The following is a 19,135-nucleotide window of genomic DNA, read 5'->3' as shown; positions in this document are numbered from 1 at the left end:
ATAATTTGACTTCATATAAAAGAAATCATCATATGAAAATACACAGGATATACACAGAACCCCGTTTACACAGATACACCTGTTTCTTAAGGTGAAACTGAATGTGAAACTGAATATACTGTCTGTATTAACCTTGTCTATACCACCATTGTTGTTTGTACACGTTTATAAAAACATTAATTGACAGCAATGTTCAAATTCATCCCATTTAAAGCCATAACATGTTTGAAACGTTATCCACTGCCTTGGTCAATTTGGTGGAGTATACCGCCACCCAGTGGTGATAGTGAATGGTGATTCTGAACCTATTGCTGATATGGTGAAACCATAAAGCAAAAATACAACTGTTGTAACCTACTCTACTGGTATCATCCACGAGGGCAGTGTTTCTGTGGGCTGTTTATGAAACTGATGAGGCGCAACAGACACAACTATTAACAGTAATAATGGCTCTGTTCTATTTAAATGTCTCAGCCGTCGACGCAGTGGACCTTTTTCACACCAGACATTAAATGACACCTCAGTGCCTTGATGTTGTGCATGGTGGCTCACAGGAGCAGCTTACAAAGACATGTAACAGAACATCATTAGATACACCCACATACACAGAAATACAACAGCAACAACAGCAGCAACCAGCAGGACAATGCCCCCACCACAACACAAAAACTGCTCAAAATCCACTGGATCCAAACCCAACTGATCATCTGCAGGGTGCACCAGAACAAGCCAGATCCAGGGAGGCCCCACCCCACAACCCACCGCCAGTGTCCCGGTGCCAGTCACCAGAGAACACCCTCAGAGGTCCTGTATCCATGCCCTAACAGGTCAGAGCTGTTTTGGCTGCACGGAGGGGACCTACATAATATTTAGCAGGTGGTTTTATTGTTGTGCCTGATCAGTGTATTCAAGTAATCGGTTAAAGTGTATCACATCAGCTACATCAAATGTGGTCCCCAGTGACTGGCTTATATTTAAAAATTCAAATAAATGTGTCTGTAAAACCATAAGACTAGTGTAACCGTGCATCTCTCTGTGGAATGTACTCACACTGCATGCTGAAGAAAAACCGGCTGCAAGGCTGTTTGGCTCTGTGGCCCAACTCTGACTCGAGGTTTCATTTGCCAGCTCTGGTTCATCATCTATGAAGACCACTCCCTGCTCCAGACGCTGCTTTTTCCGGCTCTGAGGAACACACAAACTTTATTTCAGTGAACTGCAAATCACCTTTACAGGTGCTCCAACTAAAGCTGAAGCACCTGCGGCAGCGATTACAGTCTCTGGTCTTCTTGCATCTGATACATAAAACTTTGCACCTGAGCTAAATTTAAAGTGTCATAACAAAAGGTCTGAATACTTATGTCTATGTATTATTTCACTTTTTCCTCTCTAATACATAACAATGTGAAAAAAATTGATACTTGTTGAATGCATGGTAAATTCAGTACAAACGTACAACAGTACAGTGTATTCAGAAAGTCTTTCCACATTTTGTAATGTTGCAGCCTTATGTTAAAATTTTTAAAATCCCCTTGTCAATCTACAATCAATACCACATAAGAAATTTTGGCAAATTTATTGAAAAGGGAAAACTTAAATATCACACTGAAATATTCAGACCCTTTACTTGACACTTGCTCCTTGACTGGAGTCCATCTGTGTTAAATTCAATGAATTGGACCTGTTTTGGAAAGGTACACACCTTTCTATATGAGGTCTCACAGCTGACAGTTCAGATTAGAGCAAAAGCCAAGGCCATGAAGTTGAAGGAAATACCTCCAGAGCTCCGAGACAGAATTGTGTCGAGCCGCAGATCCAGGGAAGGTTACAAAAACATCTGCTGCACTGAAGGTTCCCAAGAGCACAGTGAACAGAGGAGCTTTGGAACAACTAAGACTGTTTCTAAAGCTGGCTGTCCAGCCAAACTAAGCAATCAGGGGAGACAGCCTTGGTAAGAGAGGCACCTGATGGTCACTCTGGCTGAGCTCCAGAGATCCTGTGTTAAGATGGGATAAACTTCCAGAAGGACAACCAACTCTGAGTATCATGTCTAGTTTCCCAGAGACATGAAACTGAGGTCAAACAGTTCAAATGTGGTTTCATCAGACCAGAGATACTCGATTCTCACAGTCAGAGTCCTTCAGGTGCTTTTTTGCAAACTGTCACTGAGGAGAGGCTTCTGTTTGGCCACTCTGCCATTAAGGCCAGATTGGTGGCCAGAAGGTTATATTTCTGGAAGTTTCTCCAATTTCCACACAGGGTCTCTGGATCTCAGTCAGTGTGACCATCAGCTTCTTGGTAACCTCTCTTACCAAAATTGTCTCAAGGCCGCTGTGCTCATGGGAACCTTCAATGCAGAAGAAAGTTTTTTGTAGCCTTCCCCAGATCTGAGCCTCTACAAAATCAATCAATCCTAAAAACATCTTAAAGATGATCAAGAGGAAATGGGGGCGGGGGGCTCAGCTAAATCTCAAGTATATTAGAATTTTTTTTTTTTTTTTAGTTTTTCCTTTTTGATAAATTCAGTTTTCACTTTGTCATTGTCTGAATACACCAAATGCACTGTATATACAAAGCATCTATGATTACCTTGTGCTCAGCAGTGCGAATGCGTTTCCTGTCTGGCTGGAAGTCATCATCTTTCTTGGAGTCAGAGCTGAGGGAAGACTGTAACTTCTCAGACAGACGAGAGGCTATAGACTGTTTCTTGGGCTGCGACTCCTCTTGTAACAGCACTAAAGCAACACAAAAAAGTCTGGATTGTATATAGTAACAGAAATTAAGTGTATAAATGCCTTAGTGCTGGTTAGCCCTCAGCTAAATCATAACCATGTATAAAGGTCCAAGGGAAGACAAGGTCCCCTCTTAATTCTGAGGACAGGATATAGAGTTTTAAACAGGCAGGAGAACAGTTAGATGAGGCAAAGTCATTAGCACAGGTATAAAATAATTTCCAAAATATCAAAATATTTTAAGGGCCTACCCCTGCAACAATATGTCATTATATTAATCTAGAAATATCTTGGTTGTCTTGCTGAGTACCGGTGTAATGATTCATTGAATGATTCATCTATGATTGTATTTTCAATTTTACGTTCAACTTTGGAATACTATATTGTATTGTACTTCAAAGCACCTGACACTTCATTTGATTTTTATTTTAGTTCTTATTCTATACTATTTCTTACTGTTTTCTGTATCTTACAGTATTTTAAATACCTGACAGTTTACTTCCCTCTTGATCTTACTGTATACCCATGGATGTATGTAATATTTCACTGGGGGGGGGCATGTGTTATGTGTTTTTGTTTTTCTTATTATATGTTATGGTATGACTGTGTTGTCTCGTCATGAGCACATTGAAGCAAACTCCTAAACAACTACATTGTGTGGCAATGAAGTATTGAATCTTGAATCTTAAATAGATTACAAATACAAAATAAATAATAAATAATCAATCTGCCAGTATCCACCTACTTTATCTCAATATTTCCTAGAGGCACCACAACAAGTAAATGTAAATAAAAAAGAATGTCTCTTAATTTGAATTATCAATTACTATTGTACTAAGAGATAATCCAAAAGGAAGATATGCTCGTGAAAAAAAAAAAATGTGTGATGGATGTGTTCAAATGGCACCACAAACAAAAGAGAGACTGAAAGATACTTACTATGTTCAGGTGCTGGAGCCAGCTGCTGTGCCATCTCTTTACACAGTGACACAGAGAGGTCCACAACAACGGGTTTGACTGCTGCTGTAGCTGAGGTCCCACTGGCTCTGCTGTGGCACACACACTGACAGCAGGTGGTGACATCTGACTTCTTATAGCCCTCAGAGTTTTTATCTGACTGGCTCTTGTCTCCCACTGGGCTTCCTCGTTCTTGTTGTTTAGCTGTCATCATATAATGAACACAGACATAACAGTGACAAAGTGACTCTCAGTCTGTATGTGGGACAAGTTCAAAATATATTTTCAAGCAAAAAAAATGTGAGAAAGAAAATTATCTATAGTAAGGATATATGGTCACCAAACAGTTGATTGTCTTAAGTTCAGGAAAACATCTAAATCTAAATTACAGTATACCATGTTATTACGACACATTGCGTCATTATATAGATATTGGAATATTTCATCTAGTTTAGTTTTTATGGAGTAATTTATGAGAAAAGAACACAAAGAAGTGAAAATCTGTGTAAGATAAGACTGTAATTAATCTATGCACCAGAGTTTTTTTATTTTGTTTGAGGATACCGCCACCTATTTGCCTACATACTACTTTTTTTTGTTTATTTTGTTGGTCTCAGTCAGAGCATACTTACCAAACTGAGCCTTCTGCCAGGCTAAAGCAGAACAGAGCAAGGCCAAGCTCTTCCCACTTCCTGTGGGACTCTCCAGCAAACAGTGCTGCCCATAGTTCAGCCCTCGTACAATCTGCAGATAAAGTACATTCATATTTACACTGTTAGTTAACTGCCTGCCAGTTTAGCTCTACTGTCTTTAAAGTGTGATTAATTGTAAACACAATTACTGAATGCCAAATCTACATCCACTGTACATTTAGACAGTTTCAGGTGGTAGTAGTTCTGCTTCATTCTGAGGGTATCTGCACCTTCTCTTTGCACTGCTTTAAAGATAACACCTCAATACACATTCCAAAACATAAGTAGTTGCATACCAACTATCAGTGAGACAGACAAATCAGTCAACAGGAAGTTACTTGTAGTTGTGGTCATACAGTTTGGGAACACAAATAGTCCAGGATGTAAGTATTTGGGCAGTTACACATTTTTTTCTACTACTCCTACTTTAAAGTACCAAATCTCAGCATTAATTTAAGTAGGTTTACATCAAAGAACTGTGTTGTAAACATATAGTCCCTTCAACACATAGTGCCCAAATTGCAAGGGTTCAAAAGTAAATGGACACTACAACAGTCTGACTTCTGTTTACGTTTTATTAATTTATTAGGGGTGCCAGCCAGTTATTTCCAGGGTTTAAACCTTACTGTGGTTTACTGCACAGATAAAGCATGTTGTTCCATGTAGCTTTGTTCTACTCTCTCCTGCTCTCCTCTGAGACTATATGACAGATAAAGGAGGGGATTGTGAACTGGGAACAAAGCGGTGAGTAGACTGTGAAAGGGGTGTTTCTGAGGGTGTAAACTGCAGTGAAAACTAGTCACTTAGGTTGTCACAACACTTGTATACTAAATATTTCTTGGGCACCTGTGTGTCATTTCAAGTTCTAGTTCATGCAAAAAAAACACACACATGGGTCAGAGTTGATTGCAAGTTGCCATTAAGATTGAGGTAGAGCTATCTGTCAATATGCAGAGTAAAGACAAGGCCATGCAAGGGAAGAGGATAACAAAAAGAAAACACTCATCAGATATATCAAAGGTGGTTGCCAAAATCAACAGCTGGGTACATTCTCACAAAGAAGTGAGCACAGAAAATGGCAAATGACCACACTGAAATAGACTGGGGTAACAACTCCACTCAAAAACCTTTATGCTACGCTTATCAAATTGAGAGCTATCAACCAGTTTTGTTACATCCATGCCATCTAAAGGGCCGTTTCCAAACAGGTCTCAGAATTGCTCTTTGATTCAAATCAGTCTGGCTTTAACAGCAGCTACTCTACTGAAACAGCTCTATACCTGTTGTTCCCATCAGATGACCCCACAGTCTTGGCTTGACACATCCATATGGATGAAGAAACGCCACCTTCAGCTAGATCTCTTTAAGACTGAACCCTTAGTCATCCCAGCCAATCAATCTATCCATCACAATATCAACATCAAAATCACCTCTTCATCTCCTTCATCGTGAGAAACCTGGGTGCTGCTGTTAATGACCCCCTATCCTTCTCTGACCATGCTACATCTGTCTCGTGGTCATGTAGTGTTGCACTATACAGAAATCATGCCTCTCCCGTCTCAGTACACCACCCAACTCTTGGTACGGGCCATGGTAACCTCTTGCCTTGACTACTGCAATGCCCTTCAGGTAGACCTCCCTTCATGGAGAGTGAAATTCTTAAATCTCTCAAAATGTGTCTGATCTCTGATCACCCTAAAAGGGAACATGTCACTCTACTCCTCACTGACCTCCCCTGGCTACCCATGGCTGCCAGAATCAAATTCAAGTCACTAAAGCTGCCTACAGAGTAGAGATAGACCGATATGGTTTTTTCAGGGCCGATACCGATTATTAGCAGTCAAGGAGGCCGATAACTGATATTTGGAGCCGAGATTTATTTGCAGTAAAAGTGAAAATATTGGCGTCAAAATTTTGAATAATACAAACTCCAACACATAACTTTGTTTAAATGCCTTTAAGCATATGTTTATTAAACAGCTTTTCATATTTGCAACATGTTAAAGGTTTTTTTTATCTTAGACAATAAACATCTTTGTTTTAAAATTCTAACAGAAAGTGCAGGGAGCTCCCAGGCTCAGCAGCATGTCTTATAAAGTTAAATGAAAACTTAAACAAATAAATAGCTCCCTAAAGTTTTCTACAGGAAATAAAGTTTTCCAAAATTTCAATATAACTGAAATGTTATTTTATCTTTCACTTATCTTTGTTTTAAGTTCAAACAAAAACAAAAAGTTCAGGGAGTTCCCAGGGTCAGCAGCATCTCTTAGCTCGGAGCTTCTCCACCCGGCAAAACTTTTTCTCCTCTCCATCATGTGTGTGTGAGCACTGTGCATGCACAGCTTTCACTGCTGATTGGCTGTTACCCATGCCATGGCTCTGCATGTAACTAATCAGATGGTGCTGTGGGTGGGACAATGCTGGAGACAGAGTAGCGGCTGCATCAGAGCCAAAATAACCCAGTGTTAAATTGATCTCTTATTGGCCATCGGAAAAAAAAAAAAAGGCAGATGCCGATATGCGTCAAAAAAGCCGAATATCTGCACTGATAATCGGCCCGGCTGATAATCGGTCTATCCCTACTACAGATTATAGACTTTGGGTCTGCACCCATCCCTCCTGCACATCCACTGCATACTGGCTCATACTTCTTCTCAGCCACTGCATTTCACCAGAGAACATCATCTGGTATTGCCATATTCCAACCTCCTGACTCCCATCATCAGAACCAAGCACCAAATCTTGGGGGACTGAGCCTTCACTGCCACTGCCCCTAACCTCCGGAATTCCCTTCCACAACACATCAGGAACACAAGACTCATTATAGATCTTCAAATCATGAATCAAGACCCACCTGTTCAACCTGGCACTTGCATAGTTACAACAGTCACTTTATTTAATTTACTTATTTCGTTTTGCTGTTTCTCTTTTCTTTTTTTATATTGTTAAGCGTCTTTGAGTGTGCTATAGAAATTGTATGTATTATTATTACTATCCCTGAACACAAGGCAGTTGAGACAGTTGAACATTTTCTCATCTGTCTCTGCTATCAGAGCAAGAGCATCCCCGTCTATCTAGAATTTCAAAAATCCACCTCTTCTGAGAGCACCTCCTCTACTAACATAAACTGACATGAAATGTATTTGCATATAACTGAAAAGTCAGAATGAGTATAAAGGTTACTGAACCAAAGTTACAGAGACACAGACATGGTAGTAATGTAACTGTTTTGTCTCACCAATTTCTGGCACAAGATGGGAATATATGGCCTGTGGAAGATCTGTGTGTGTGGAAAACACTTTTGAGTCAAAGCCACAAGCCTGAAGCAATTATGTGTCAACAGCTGCTGCAGTGATATAAGGATCCTTTAATTCTTGCTCTGATAGGAGCAGGAGAGTTATAATTTTCAAACATGCTGTCAATGTTGTGTGAAGGCTGTAAATATATTACAGATCAAAACACACCTTAAGCAGCACTATCAGGCCCATCATCAGTGTCCCATGGTTTGGATGGTGTATTTTAAAGGGCTAAAATCATCACTAATGAGCCAATCACGAACACACACTGCACATGAAACCTGAACCGCCTGAACTGTGTCACATAACTTGCTGACCTATAATTCTGTTTCTGATTTACAAGTGTAATATAATTACAGTACTACTACCATGACAAAGAAATAACTCCCCACAATTCATGACAGGCCCATGTGCAAGCATTTGACTGATTAGTTTAGAGTGGTTACTCACTGAATTCATCATTGCCAGCTGGGATGGGTAAGCCTTGCAGGGGAAGCTGATGTTCACCCCCCCAATGGTGTATTCCACTGATGATGTAGCCATGTTCCTGTCCCGGCTTCACAGAAATAACTCTAAAAAAAAAAACAGGAGAAACTCTATGTCTGTTAAATCACATTTTATAGGGGAACACGTTGAGTGTAATGTTAATAAGGCCCTAGTTAACGTTAACTACTGCAAGTCATTAACTCACAAGCTTAACGAACACACACTGTCAAGAATTTGTCAACAGGTTAACAAACATTATTTCCCTTTTTCGTGTCTGTCTAAGTCTGACGTTGTCACCTACGTGAGATTTGAAACTGTCTCTTGTTAGCTAGCCTGGTTATTGCTGATAACGTGCCAAGAAAAGTTTTCTACCGTTACTTTGATTCACTACCGGTATCCATATCCCATGGTTAAACTGGTAACACTGAACACAAGACAATGTGACGAACACAAACTGTTTCGGTTCTCTTTACTTTCCCCATGAATATTCCCGCTCATAAAAATCACATTCGAGGAGTTCACAGGAAGCTGTCCAAAGTATGCATTACGGCAACTGCTTTCAAAATAAAATCCTTATTGTGAAACATCGCTGAATGCGGACTACACTGATCTATTTTCTCTCTAAAAATCCCTTGAGTGAATATAGTCTTCACTCTGCAAATTTCGGCAAGTGTCTCTCGCAAGTTTTCGCTGACTCACGCCAATGTTAGTGGCAAGGGGCAATTTTTATGCTTTCATTTTGAAGGCTTACTGTGGCTTACTGACGGCAGCCTTGGTCACATAAACTGTAACTTGACTGTTGACGTCTGGCAAAAACACAACGGAAGTTACGTTGTAAACATCCGCCGTGTCCCGGCCTTAAAGGACCATTCCAATGTTTTCACAGGTTAGCTCAATTTATCCCTGTGTTTCCCGTTCGTTTAATCTTGCCAAGTTAAGGATCCCAATGGAAAAATATAGATTTGTCTGAGGGCATAGTAATGTGATAATGGTGAGAAAAACTGTACTAAAAAGGATAAAATAAACGTGTAACTGACAAGATAAACTATGACGAAAAGCCATATTTTTTGAATGAAAAATACAGATAAAAGCATTATAACACCATGCACAACTATTTGAGGACAGTGACAGATTTGACTGGGCCAAAAAATATGAATGGCTTTGAATATGAAAAATATAATATATTAAAAAGCAAAAAGGAGAGCATGGGAAGAAAATTTGTGAAATGGGATGATGAAAAACTCTGACTATACAAGCAAAATCCTCTCATGCTTTAAGCCTCAGCATAAAACAGTTGTGCGCTACTGTTTTATAGTTTTATCACTTCAAAGCAAAAACAAGCAGAGGGCATTAAGATTTAAAACACAGTAATTACTTTAGTCCAGATAGGTTGTTATTTAAATATGTTTATTTCCAGGTAAGTGTTTTTCACATTTGCACTGTACACATGCAGTTTTTTTGCTGTTCACACAGCCATCAGAATCATGTATGTCATTATTCAACAGAGTAAATGAGCAGACTAAGATTTATGAGATTTCTCAAAAATAGTGAATAAAAATCATACAAGGATCCCATGTAAAGTAAAAGACTGTATTTGGATAGAGAAAATGTCACACAATAACATCATTCCTCAATGTCAATATCAATATTGTACATTTTTGAACCAATTCATAATGCTACAAATTCCTGTTAGAAATTGCACTTAGCTCAATGAAAATACATCATGTAACAAGATTTTACGAAGATTGAGACATTGGTCTTATCTGTGTAATGGTCAGTATCCTCTCTGTGTGAATGTTTATCAGTTGAATCATACACTGTCATGTAACAAAATCATCAGAGGTAAGAGAGGACACAACCATGTTCTGAAAACTCTACTCAGCTTAATGAAAATTCTCTTCTATGTGTTGAAGTTAAAATATCTAATCATTTGTAGTGAAATTCTCCATTAACTGTGTTTTCATTTTAGACTCCAATCATGTCATCTAGTTCTCATCATTTTCAAAGGAAAAAATCCCTTTTCAAAGACAGTAACAGTTACCATAATAGTGCAAAAATATTCTCTTAGAAAGTCCATGCAGAGTGTATTTACTCACAAGCGAGCCTTGTGCATACATCACTAAAGATACAACTGCAGCTGCAGTGTGGAGGGACAATGGCTTGTGTAAGGAGAGTGCTATAGAAACCTCTCCCACAGCCTCACTGAAACATAACCAACAGCAATTATCTTGGTGCAAACAAGATAAAATAAGGTGGCGGGATGGTGGTGATGCATGACAATCCCCTCTGTAGGGTCCAAAATGCGCGTGATGGAGCATTATTCTTATTCCCATACACGTATGGTCAACAGACAACATGACATCGTGGATACCTCCAGTGCAGCCACAGTGGAAGTCTGGCAGCACAAAGTAATCAGAAACATTGATTGTAAACAACAGGTTTTATGTCGGTCCCTCTGAACCAAAGGAAGTCTTCATTTTAGAGCCACATGGATGTTCAACAAATGCAGAGGAAAACACATAATTGTAGAGACAGACATGCCAACTCCCGCAAAAGCTTCAGCACAGAGCTGTTGAAAGGCATTTTTGGAAACACAGAAAATCACTACCTGATATATGAGTGTATGGAGCAGGCTCTGAGGAAGTGTTGTCACCAAAAAAAACAACTGTAATTCTTCATTACAAATTACAACAATGTAAGATGACTGGGGCGTGGATTTATCCCTTAAGATGCATTGTGCAATTAAAACCTAAAGACAACTTCTGTTATGTGAAACCTCATGGGAGCAGGTGGGTTAGGTCAACTGTGTACTCTCAAAGAAAAAAAAACATGCTACCAACACATATTACATATATTTATCTATCAGTATACACAATATAGTAGCTTACTGGTTTGTGACTGTAGCAGCACCTTCATATTCAAGACAAATCTCCAGTGATTAAATAAGTTGATAATAATAAAAATACAGAAATATGCTTAAACACAGGGTGTGCACACAATGGTATACAGAAAGAGTGAGGAGGAGTCAGAGATGAAAGCTATGGTGGCACTCATCTAAAAGGGATTTTCATGTTTATCATTATACAATAAAATAATGTATAAAAAATATATATATTTGTTTTAAATGAACAGTTTGACTTACTTCTCAATACTCAACTATAAAATGCATAATATTTACACCAGCATCATTAGTCTTATTATACTTACTTCTTACAACCAGAGAGAGGTGAAGTAAGACACATTTAATCAGCATTTCAGGAAGGAATTTTTAAAACAAAGACATGAGATGTCTTGTGAAAATGAGCACTCTTAAGTTTTCAAACGAGTATTGTACTGGTGCTGAGCAAGAAGACAAGTCTTTCCACATCCTGTAGAGTAAGGTTGGTTTGAGTTGCAAGAATGTGCAGGAGAACAGGAATGCCACTGGAGGCAAGGATGACAGTGGGAGGCAGCAGGCTGATGAGTTTGTGTGTGTTTCAGTACACACACACTGTGGTCTTATTATGCTGCTGGAGAATAGGTGAGACATTACTGGACTCCTTCTGTTTCTTCTCTGCGTTGTGTTGAGCCAGGGGTGGCCTGTCCACGGTCCTGCGCCGGGCTTTCTTAGCTGAATGGCCTGACGATGGTGATGAGGATCCATCAATAGTTCTCTTGGTGTTGAGTGTCCTGCTGCCAGCTGTCCTGTCAGTGGGACTTGACTGACCGGGCAGCTCAGCACTACTGTTTGGACACAGTGGGGTCAGAGTAAATGGGTCAGACAGATCCATGTGGTACAGGTTGTTGCTTCCTGATAGTCCGTCCCTTCGCTCCAGGGCAGGGAGGAGCTCACAAGTAGCAGAGGGAGAGTCCTCCTCAGGAGGCTGCTGTAGGAGAACACAGTGAACAGATTGACAAACTTCACTTGGATAATACACCTTTAACCCTTCATGCCAACTATAATTGAAAAATTAAATTCCAGTTCCAAATTCCATTTTTAGTTATCCATTCTAGTATAGAGTAGGGCTCAATGATTTATAGAATTTGTAATGAAATGTGATCTGCAAACCACAAAGACTGACAGATAATTTTTTATAACAGAGTCAGTGGAGGCGTTATTACACTTTTTTAACTGCCTCACAGTTCACACACATAGCACTGCAGGAGCAACAGAGCAACAGACTGTAAACTTACAGTACAACCTAGATACTTGATGAAAACAGAGGGCAGAGCAACAGCGCGATGCTGACAGTGTGAGTCACTCTGATTCCCTTCACTCAGGTGAGTTCTACCTGCTGAGAGCTTCATGCTAGTCGCAAGAACAGACACAGCTAAAGCGGAAAGATATGAAGAGTTAAAACTGACTGACAGTGTCAGCAGGCCAGCAAGAGAGATAACTGAGCTATGGCTAAAATGCTAACTTTATATCTACATTCTTTGCACCGCATACATTTTGCTGTGGCAGCCCAACAGTTATTGTCAATGCTGCAGTATTATAAAGCTGCAAAATACCTTGTTGAACCAAGAAGGAAACTGCAAAGAACGCAAGAGAATGTAGTGCTACTGTTTGTTGTGTGAGAATTGTTCTATGGTTCATTATGTGCACGTTCTATATCATTTACTGTTAGAATAGATACACTAAAAGATAAGGGCTCTATAATATTTTCCTTGTTTTTCTTCCTCCTTCCTTTATAAAACTACAGACATAAAAAATGGAATATGGCCGGACAAATCAGTCTCTGTATTATGACAATTCCTCATCCTGCCATCATGTGTTTACAGACTATAAAGAAATAGTCTATCTTTGCAGGATGCAGGAGAGAGTAGTATGTATAGACTCTGACAGTAGGTTGCCTCTACACATGTATTATATCCAACTTTCCTATCAGTGGTTTCACTTTCCTAGTCAGGGGTCTGTTCTGAATAGTTGCTCCTGATAAATCCAGTGTAGGGTTCTGCCTAAAGTTAAATTCACTCCACAGATTACTACAGCCTGATCATTGACAATTAAATCAAAGACACATAACCACTCATTTCCTGGTGGAGAATAAACATCAGATGGTGGTATTTCACTTCCTGTGATCTTTACTAACTTTCCATCCATGTCCTTAGTCTCTGATAAATGTTCATTATTAAATGCACTTGATATTAGAGTAGTCACTTGTCTCTTGTGGTCTGCCTTACATGAATAGGAGAACAGTTAATACTTAAAACCCATCCTTTTTAATTTTGTATGTTCAGATTGGCTCATGTGCGTTCCTTAAAGGAAAGCTCTGTGCCCTCTCTTTTCTCAATTTTAACAAAATATTACTTTTCTTACTTGGATTCAAACCCCCATTAAGACATTATTTTCACCTTGCATTTTGTTCTAACTGAAATAAAATGATCATTCTCATACTAGACAGAAAGAAAGAAACTAAGAAAAGGATTATGATCTGAGGACAAAAACATCATTAATAAAGTGAGTGTGGGTGACAGACTGTGTGAGGGATTTTTGCGTTTAGTTTTCTGGTTATGATTTTTTGGAACCTGAAGCCCCTTTTATATAGCCTGTTCAAGGCGGGAATATTGCACCGTTATTCTGCTTCGCCGTTCTGTATAAAAGGAACAAACACACAATAGGGGGCACTGTTGTCCCACCTTGAAGTCGGCAGCAGAGGTAGTCACAGAGCTGGGTAAAAGGGATAGCCGGCATGGTCAAACAAACTCAACAGTGTTGTGTCAAGTGTCATGTCACGCCACTGATTCCACCATATCAGTATGCTATCTAAAATCACACGTGGGGGAGGCATTATGTTGCTTTTGTTTGGGTCCATGTAAACAAGCAAACATGGCATAATGAAGAGTGTTTATCTCTGTTTAAAACAGGCTTAAGACTGCAAGAACCTCAACAGAGAGCTTAGAGAGGATTTGGGGAGCAGAATAAATTCTAAAACACATTTGTTTCACAACAGTTACATAGTCTTCTCAGTGTGTTTCTCTCTATCCTGCCCTCACCTGAAGGAGAGGGGTGTCAGCACGGGATATGGAGGTGGGAGGACACTGGGACACCTTGGCTAGATCCAGAAGCACCTCTTCATGGTGCAGGGTGTCCTGAGAGGTCCCAGGCTCCTGCAGGGCGATTACAATGGCACTGGTGTTATCAGCACGCAACATCCGCTGGCGCCACCGCAGCAGAGCATGGCTGACGAGCTGTCGGGCACTTGATACCCCACATGGTGCCTGAGGGATAGAAGGCTGTTATTAAGAGGTGAACATTAGCCTGTTAGATTATTTTCAAAGTATCATTAAAGGGTTTTTCATTTGACTTTGCATCTCTGACCTTTAGCCTACAACAGACATAATCCAGATAGGAAAGGAAGCATCCATCTATAATGAGTCAGAATGCTAACAGCTAAAGACTGAGCTGCCACTTGCAGAGACAAGTCTTTGTTGATGTAACTTCCACTCACCATCACCTCATCATTGTTCTGACACATGGAGATGGCCTCTTGAGGTGGCACCATGTTCCACAGACCATCACTGCCTAGGATGATGTAGCGGTGTTTTCTGGGATCAAGGGTCACCACACTGGTGTCTGGCTCAGGAGAGACAACAAACTCCCCGCTATAGAAGTCATAGCTCCACAGATCACCTGTTGCAGGGAAAAGAAACTTAGCTAAAGGCAGTACTTGTTTTTTACATAAGACTTGAGGTTATTGTCATTTTCTGCCATCCCTATCTTTATCTTGGTTTGAAAATTCTGTACAAAAGCCATGATCTAAAAACTGGAGAGCAGAAAGCGCTAACTGGATTTTTTATGAATGTAAACACATCAAAAATCAATAATAAAGTGCCTATTTTTACCATTGAGGCCTAAAATATTTGTGTGGAAAAACTTGCTCTGATAATAAGTGATTTAGCTTCTAAACATGATTTTACTAAACTGAGAGTTTGACAGTTTTTCATGGCCAGACAAAAACAATTATTAAAAATTATTCCAGTTATTTATTAGTGCTGCCTTGTTAACAGGTTATTCACTGAGATCACTATTGCCACTTTTCTATTTCACAGTTGTAGCACTACTCCCTTCTACTTGACTCTACTCGGTTTTGGTCGTTTTCCATTACAATTGAGTACCACCTCAATGTGGGTGGGGTCGTCATAGCAAGGCAGCCCAAAACTCCCATGACGTCATTTGTATGCACTGTTGCTGGGAGTCACTTTTATGACTCATCCATTGATGTCATTCTGTGGCCAATCAGTGGCCTGCAGTCTGTTGACGTCACATTTTTGGCTAGACTCCACTCACTTGGAACCTCGGCCGAGTAGGTACTAAAAAATTACCTGGTACCAGGTACTAACACCTAATGAAAAACCCTAAAAACTGAGTCGAGTCGAGTCGAGTAGAGCTGAGTAGGTGCTAGTTATGATGATTACTTTTCCTACCTAGAGCTCGGGCTACTGCCAAGAATGGTATCTGGTCAATGACTGTGCTACGACGGATTGGACCATTGTGGCTCAGCCGTGGCCTCTTCCAGACAACTCGGTTCACTCCAGATTTCTTGATCACACTGTTAGCCGATACAGGAGGGAGGAGAACAGAAAAACTGGTACTTACTTCAAGCAAAATTTCTGAAAACCAGTTTTAGACATGTGTGCTGCAACAATGATTACACTCAACTGCTAGTTTATTAGGCACATCAAACAAACAGAAAATGTTTACAATCAGTTTAAGAGCTATTAAGAGTAACAGCTGTTAATGCTAAAAACTTTCACCCGAGTGAAGGAACTCTCTTACAGTATGCTCCCGTTCAGAGAGCGTTAACAGACTTTGCAGATACATTGGTGCAGAACATTATGAAGTTCAGTCTCTACTACTTTCATCACATGGAAAGCTACACTGACACTATGTGGTAGGTGATTCACTAACACAACACATACTGCAATACAATTACAACAAATAGTTTATAGAATCATTACATAGAATGTAATTGAAGTCTTAGACATGCATCACAGGGAATTGACACATTGAGATGAAGTAGGAGTAGTTAACTGTGCATCCTACCACACACTTCAGGATAATCACATATCCATGTATACCAAATATGACTGATGTTTCATTCCACAGCCCTACTATACAGGCATAATGTTTGACTTATCTTTGCTAGCTCTATTACATATTGACTGCTAACACTGCTTACAACATGAATAAATTAAATGTAGTATCTTGTTATATATCATACACTGAAGCTGAATTAAGCCTCATGTGGAGTCCACTGCAGTAACCACTTATTGCACAACTGTAAACACCCAAAGCTGTGGATTTTACCCTGTCATGTAAGCATAAGAGTTTGGTTGTTGTCAAGCCAGCTGGGGTGAGCGACTATCATTACAACATCTTATCAGTAGACATGTCACAGACAGTATAAAGAACATTATCTCTTGGGGCAGATAACATTCTGATCTACTACTGTACAAAAAAGATTCTTCTTGATTACAATCACTTATTTGTCATAGATAGGGGCTGAGTCATAAGAATGTATATTTTGTTACTAAATGTGTTCTTCCTAGAAATATACTTACATCCACCCAGGACCTCTAACATTGGCTACAGTGTTTACTTTAACTTATACCTTTAATTTACTGTCGAACCCCATAATTCAACATGAGCCCCTGTGGCAGATAAATCATGAGTTTTGATAGGAATCTCCAACAGAAAAGTTTTCAGTTTTTGGAGGGTTATAGTTATGCGTTCTGGATAATGATGTGCCAGCCAGGCTGCATAGATACTCTTTCCAATGCAGGAAGTAGACCACATCAGAGAACACCACTAATATTAATCTGCTATTTAAATAAACTGCAGAAGGACGGTGTCTTGTGTGTTAGGCCTTACCTTCCTCCCAGACCTTCAATACGCTCCCTCTCTCTGGGTAGTTCAGGTTTGTGGTCTTGTGTGACTTCCACAGCTCTGATGAATGGGACTGAGGGGTCATCCTGGATACCTAGAACCACTGCAGAATCCCCAACATGGGCCACATACATGCGATTTCCTCTGATGACCACTACGCTGGCCGTGGTGCCTGATGTGCTAGGAAGGCCTGTAAGTGTCTTTGGCCACTCGGCTAAGAAAATGAAAGACAGAAAATATATATATTTACAGAGATATAACCATTTAATTTATTTTTAAAATCCATCCGAATACAGTGACCAAACCCCTTAACGGCACAGCAATACAGCAGGCAGAAAATAAACATTCCTAAAAATGAGTTTGGATTTAACTATTGCTAAACTCCAAAAACAATTATTTGACGTGCAGAGCCTGAAGTCAACACTGTGACCTTTAGGTCTGCGCACTGGACGCAGTCTGTCCTGTAGCCCAACGTCATCAAAGTCAAATATGGGTTTACAGACTCTGCATACGCCACATCTGTGACCAGCTGTAAAACAGCTGACGTGCCCAGGCATATCCAGGCAGACACCTGAACAGACTGCGGGTTGTATTGTTTACCACACACTAACTACCACACTATTCATTAGCTTTTGTAATGAGTAATAACTAAGTATATAATAACACAAATGGTGAACTTAGGAAACAATAAAACCGACTACATTTTCATTAACTTGCAACACAATTCCGAATTGTAAGCCGGTTGACTGTGAGCGCTGTGGCAGTCTTTGTTAGAGTGAACCCGGTGGCTACTGCTAATTTCGTTAGCCCTGTTGCTTTTGATTGCTAAAACTGTTGGCCCAAAAACTCAGATAGCAGCAGAGAGAATTAAGAGAAACGATGCCAATCGGCCTTTCTGACAAGAGAATGACTGTCCTGAGCCCATAGAATGCGGTTGTAAATACGGCTTTCATATGAGCTAGCAATGCACCGCGGTCCATGAACAAGTAAAACTTTCAGGGTGTAGGCCACAGACTGTAGTCTGGCTATGGAGTTTGGAATGATATGCACGCTATTCAAACAGAGGGAGACATACATGTAGGATAAAACAGCCCCGTGTTGACAGATGATAACAAAATATGTCATAACTTAGTGAGGTGTATGTAAACTTACGTAGCTTTTTCCACATAGCGTGGTGGCAGGCTACAAATCCTTTGCGTATAGCAGCGCAGACCTCCCGGTCACAGTCGGACCAGAACCCCCGCTGCTTCTTCATAAACTCCCATAAATAGTCTCGTGCAAACTGCGCAGCCTCGCGACCCCCGTGACCGTCAAATACGGCGAAGAACGCTACGGAACGGCGGGAACGACTGGCCGTTCTCTGCTGAGCTTGCGGTGGGCTCTGACCTCCTGGTGAAGATGTTTCTAGTGATGTACTTCGGTGTTCCGTTCGTTCAGGTTCAAAGGTTGCATCCGAAACTTGCGGGGACCCCACGGTATCGCCAGTCTCGTGTGGATGCGTGACCACCGCCGGAGAGTTGAGCGTATGGTCTACCCGACTGTTCTCCTCTGACTCACCCGACGTCGGCTCATCTTCTCCCGGCTCGGGCTCTACTATGATCTCGGTCACATCTTCCATGTATTTCCTCCCTCCTTGGTCGGTAAACACGCTCACTCGCATCAATAATGCGTTTTCCATTGTTTCAAAAATAAGTCGCTCCCCAATTTCTAGGTATTGTTGGCATATAAAATAACAGGAGAATACAGTTTGTACCAGCGTTGCGTCCTGCCTTTGTTTATGTTCGAGCGTAGTAGGCATGCTCAAACGCGTTGACGTCAAAGTCTGTCTTCTTCTAGCAAATGGATGTGTTAACGTCTATGCAGCTGTTGCCCCCTAGAGGCTGGTACAAGACCAAACCATAGAGCTGTGTACAATTAAGAGTCTATGTAGTAAAATACAAAAGTATTTAAGACATTGGCATATTTTGAGTGATGTGAAATCAGATAACTGCTATGAATTGCTGAATTCATTTACATCCATACTAAGTGAACAGTATATGACTTGTAGACCTCAGCAAATGTAATAGAGTTTATACTGTGTGTTACATTTGCATTTTGGAGAAT

General features: G+C 40.3%; 2 protein-coding genes across 5 annotated transcripts in view; both read right to left on the bottom strand.

Annotated features, from left to right (window-relative positions):
* The window catches only part of brip1 (BRCA1 interacting helicase 1), an 80,550-nt gene extending 71,864 nt beyond the window's left edge, over nucleotides 1–8,686 (bottom strand). Inside the window, exons 1-6 of one of the 3 annotated variants that reach the window (XM_051065439.1) lie at nucleotides 8,465–8,686; nucleotides 8,128–8,249; nucleotides 4,322–4,433; nucleotides 3,672–3,893; nucleotides 2,590–2,735; nucleotides 1,051–1,185 (exon numbers count right to left, since the gene is read on the bottom strand). In XM_051065439.1, coding sequence (XP_050921396.1) covers nucleotides 1,051–1,185; nucleotides 2,590–2,735; nucleotides 3,672–3,893; nucleotides 4,322–4,433; nucleotides 8,128–8,220 — 708 coding nt within the window. In that variant the 5' untranslated portion in view covers nucleotides 8,221–8,249; nucleotides 8,465–8,686. The remainder of the gene's footprint in view (nucleotides 1–1,050; nucleotides 1,186–2,589; nucleotides 2,736–3,671; nucleotides 3,894–4,321; nucleotides 4,434–8,127; nucleotides 8,250–8,464) is intronic. The other 2 variants (XM_018701106.2, XM_051065440.1) reach the window with 2 other exon arrangements.
* Nucleotides 8,687–9,549: 863 nt separating this feature from the next.
* Nucleotides 9,550–19,038, bottom strand: ppm1da (protein phosphatase, Mg2+/Mn2+ dependent, 1Da). 2 transcript variants are annotated; one of them, XM_018701230.2, is made up of 6 exons: nucleotides 18,185–19,038; nucleotides 17,018–17,246; nucleotides 15,571–15,695; nucleotides 14,595–14,776; nucleotides 14,140–14,364; nucleotides 9,550–12,026 (listed from the first exon to the last, which is right to left on the bottom strand). In XM_018701230.2, exons 1-6 carry the CDS (start codon nucleotides 18,828–18,830, stop codon nucleotides 11,640–11,642), a joined length of 1,794 nt encoding a protein of 597 aa, XP_018556746.1. In that variant the 5' UTR covers nucleotides 18,831–19,038; the 3' UTR covers nucleotides 9,550–11,639. The 2 variants fall into 2 exon arrangements, with proteins under 2 accessions (XP_018556746.1, XP_018556737.1); XM_018701221.2 differs by having other exon boundaries at nucleotides 9,550–12,029; nucleotides 18,185–19,033.
* Between the last annotated feature and the right edge of the window lie 97 nt (nucleotides 19,039–19,135).

The sequence above is a fragment of the Lates calcarifer genome, linkage group LG21, assembly GCF_001640805.2.
Source record: "Lates calcarifer isolate ASB-BC8 linkage group LG21, TLL_Latcal_v3, whole genome shotgun sequence".
NCBI classification, from domain to species: domain Eukaryota; kingdom Metazoa; phylum Chordata; class Actinopteri; family Centropomidae; genus Lates; species Lates calcarifer.
This window is presented reverse-complemented; position numbering and strand designations above follow the sequence as displayed.

Excerpts from the sequence above, each read along its gene's own strand:
- ppm1da (XM_018701221.2), bottom strand. The coding sequence starts at position 18,830 with ATGCCTACTACGCTCGAACATAAACAAAGGCAGGACGCAACGCTGGTA. Across the intron at positions 14,365-14,594 it reads AGAACAATGATGAGGTGATG|GCACCATGTGGGGTATCAAG; the intron begins GTGAGTGGAAGT and ends TCTATCCCTCAG. Across the intron at positions 12,030-14,139 it reads CTGACACCCCTCTCCTTCAG|CAGCCTCCTGAGGAGGACTC; the intron begins GTGAGGGCAGGA and ends GTTCTCCTACAG.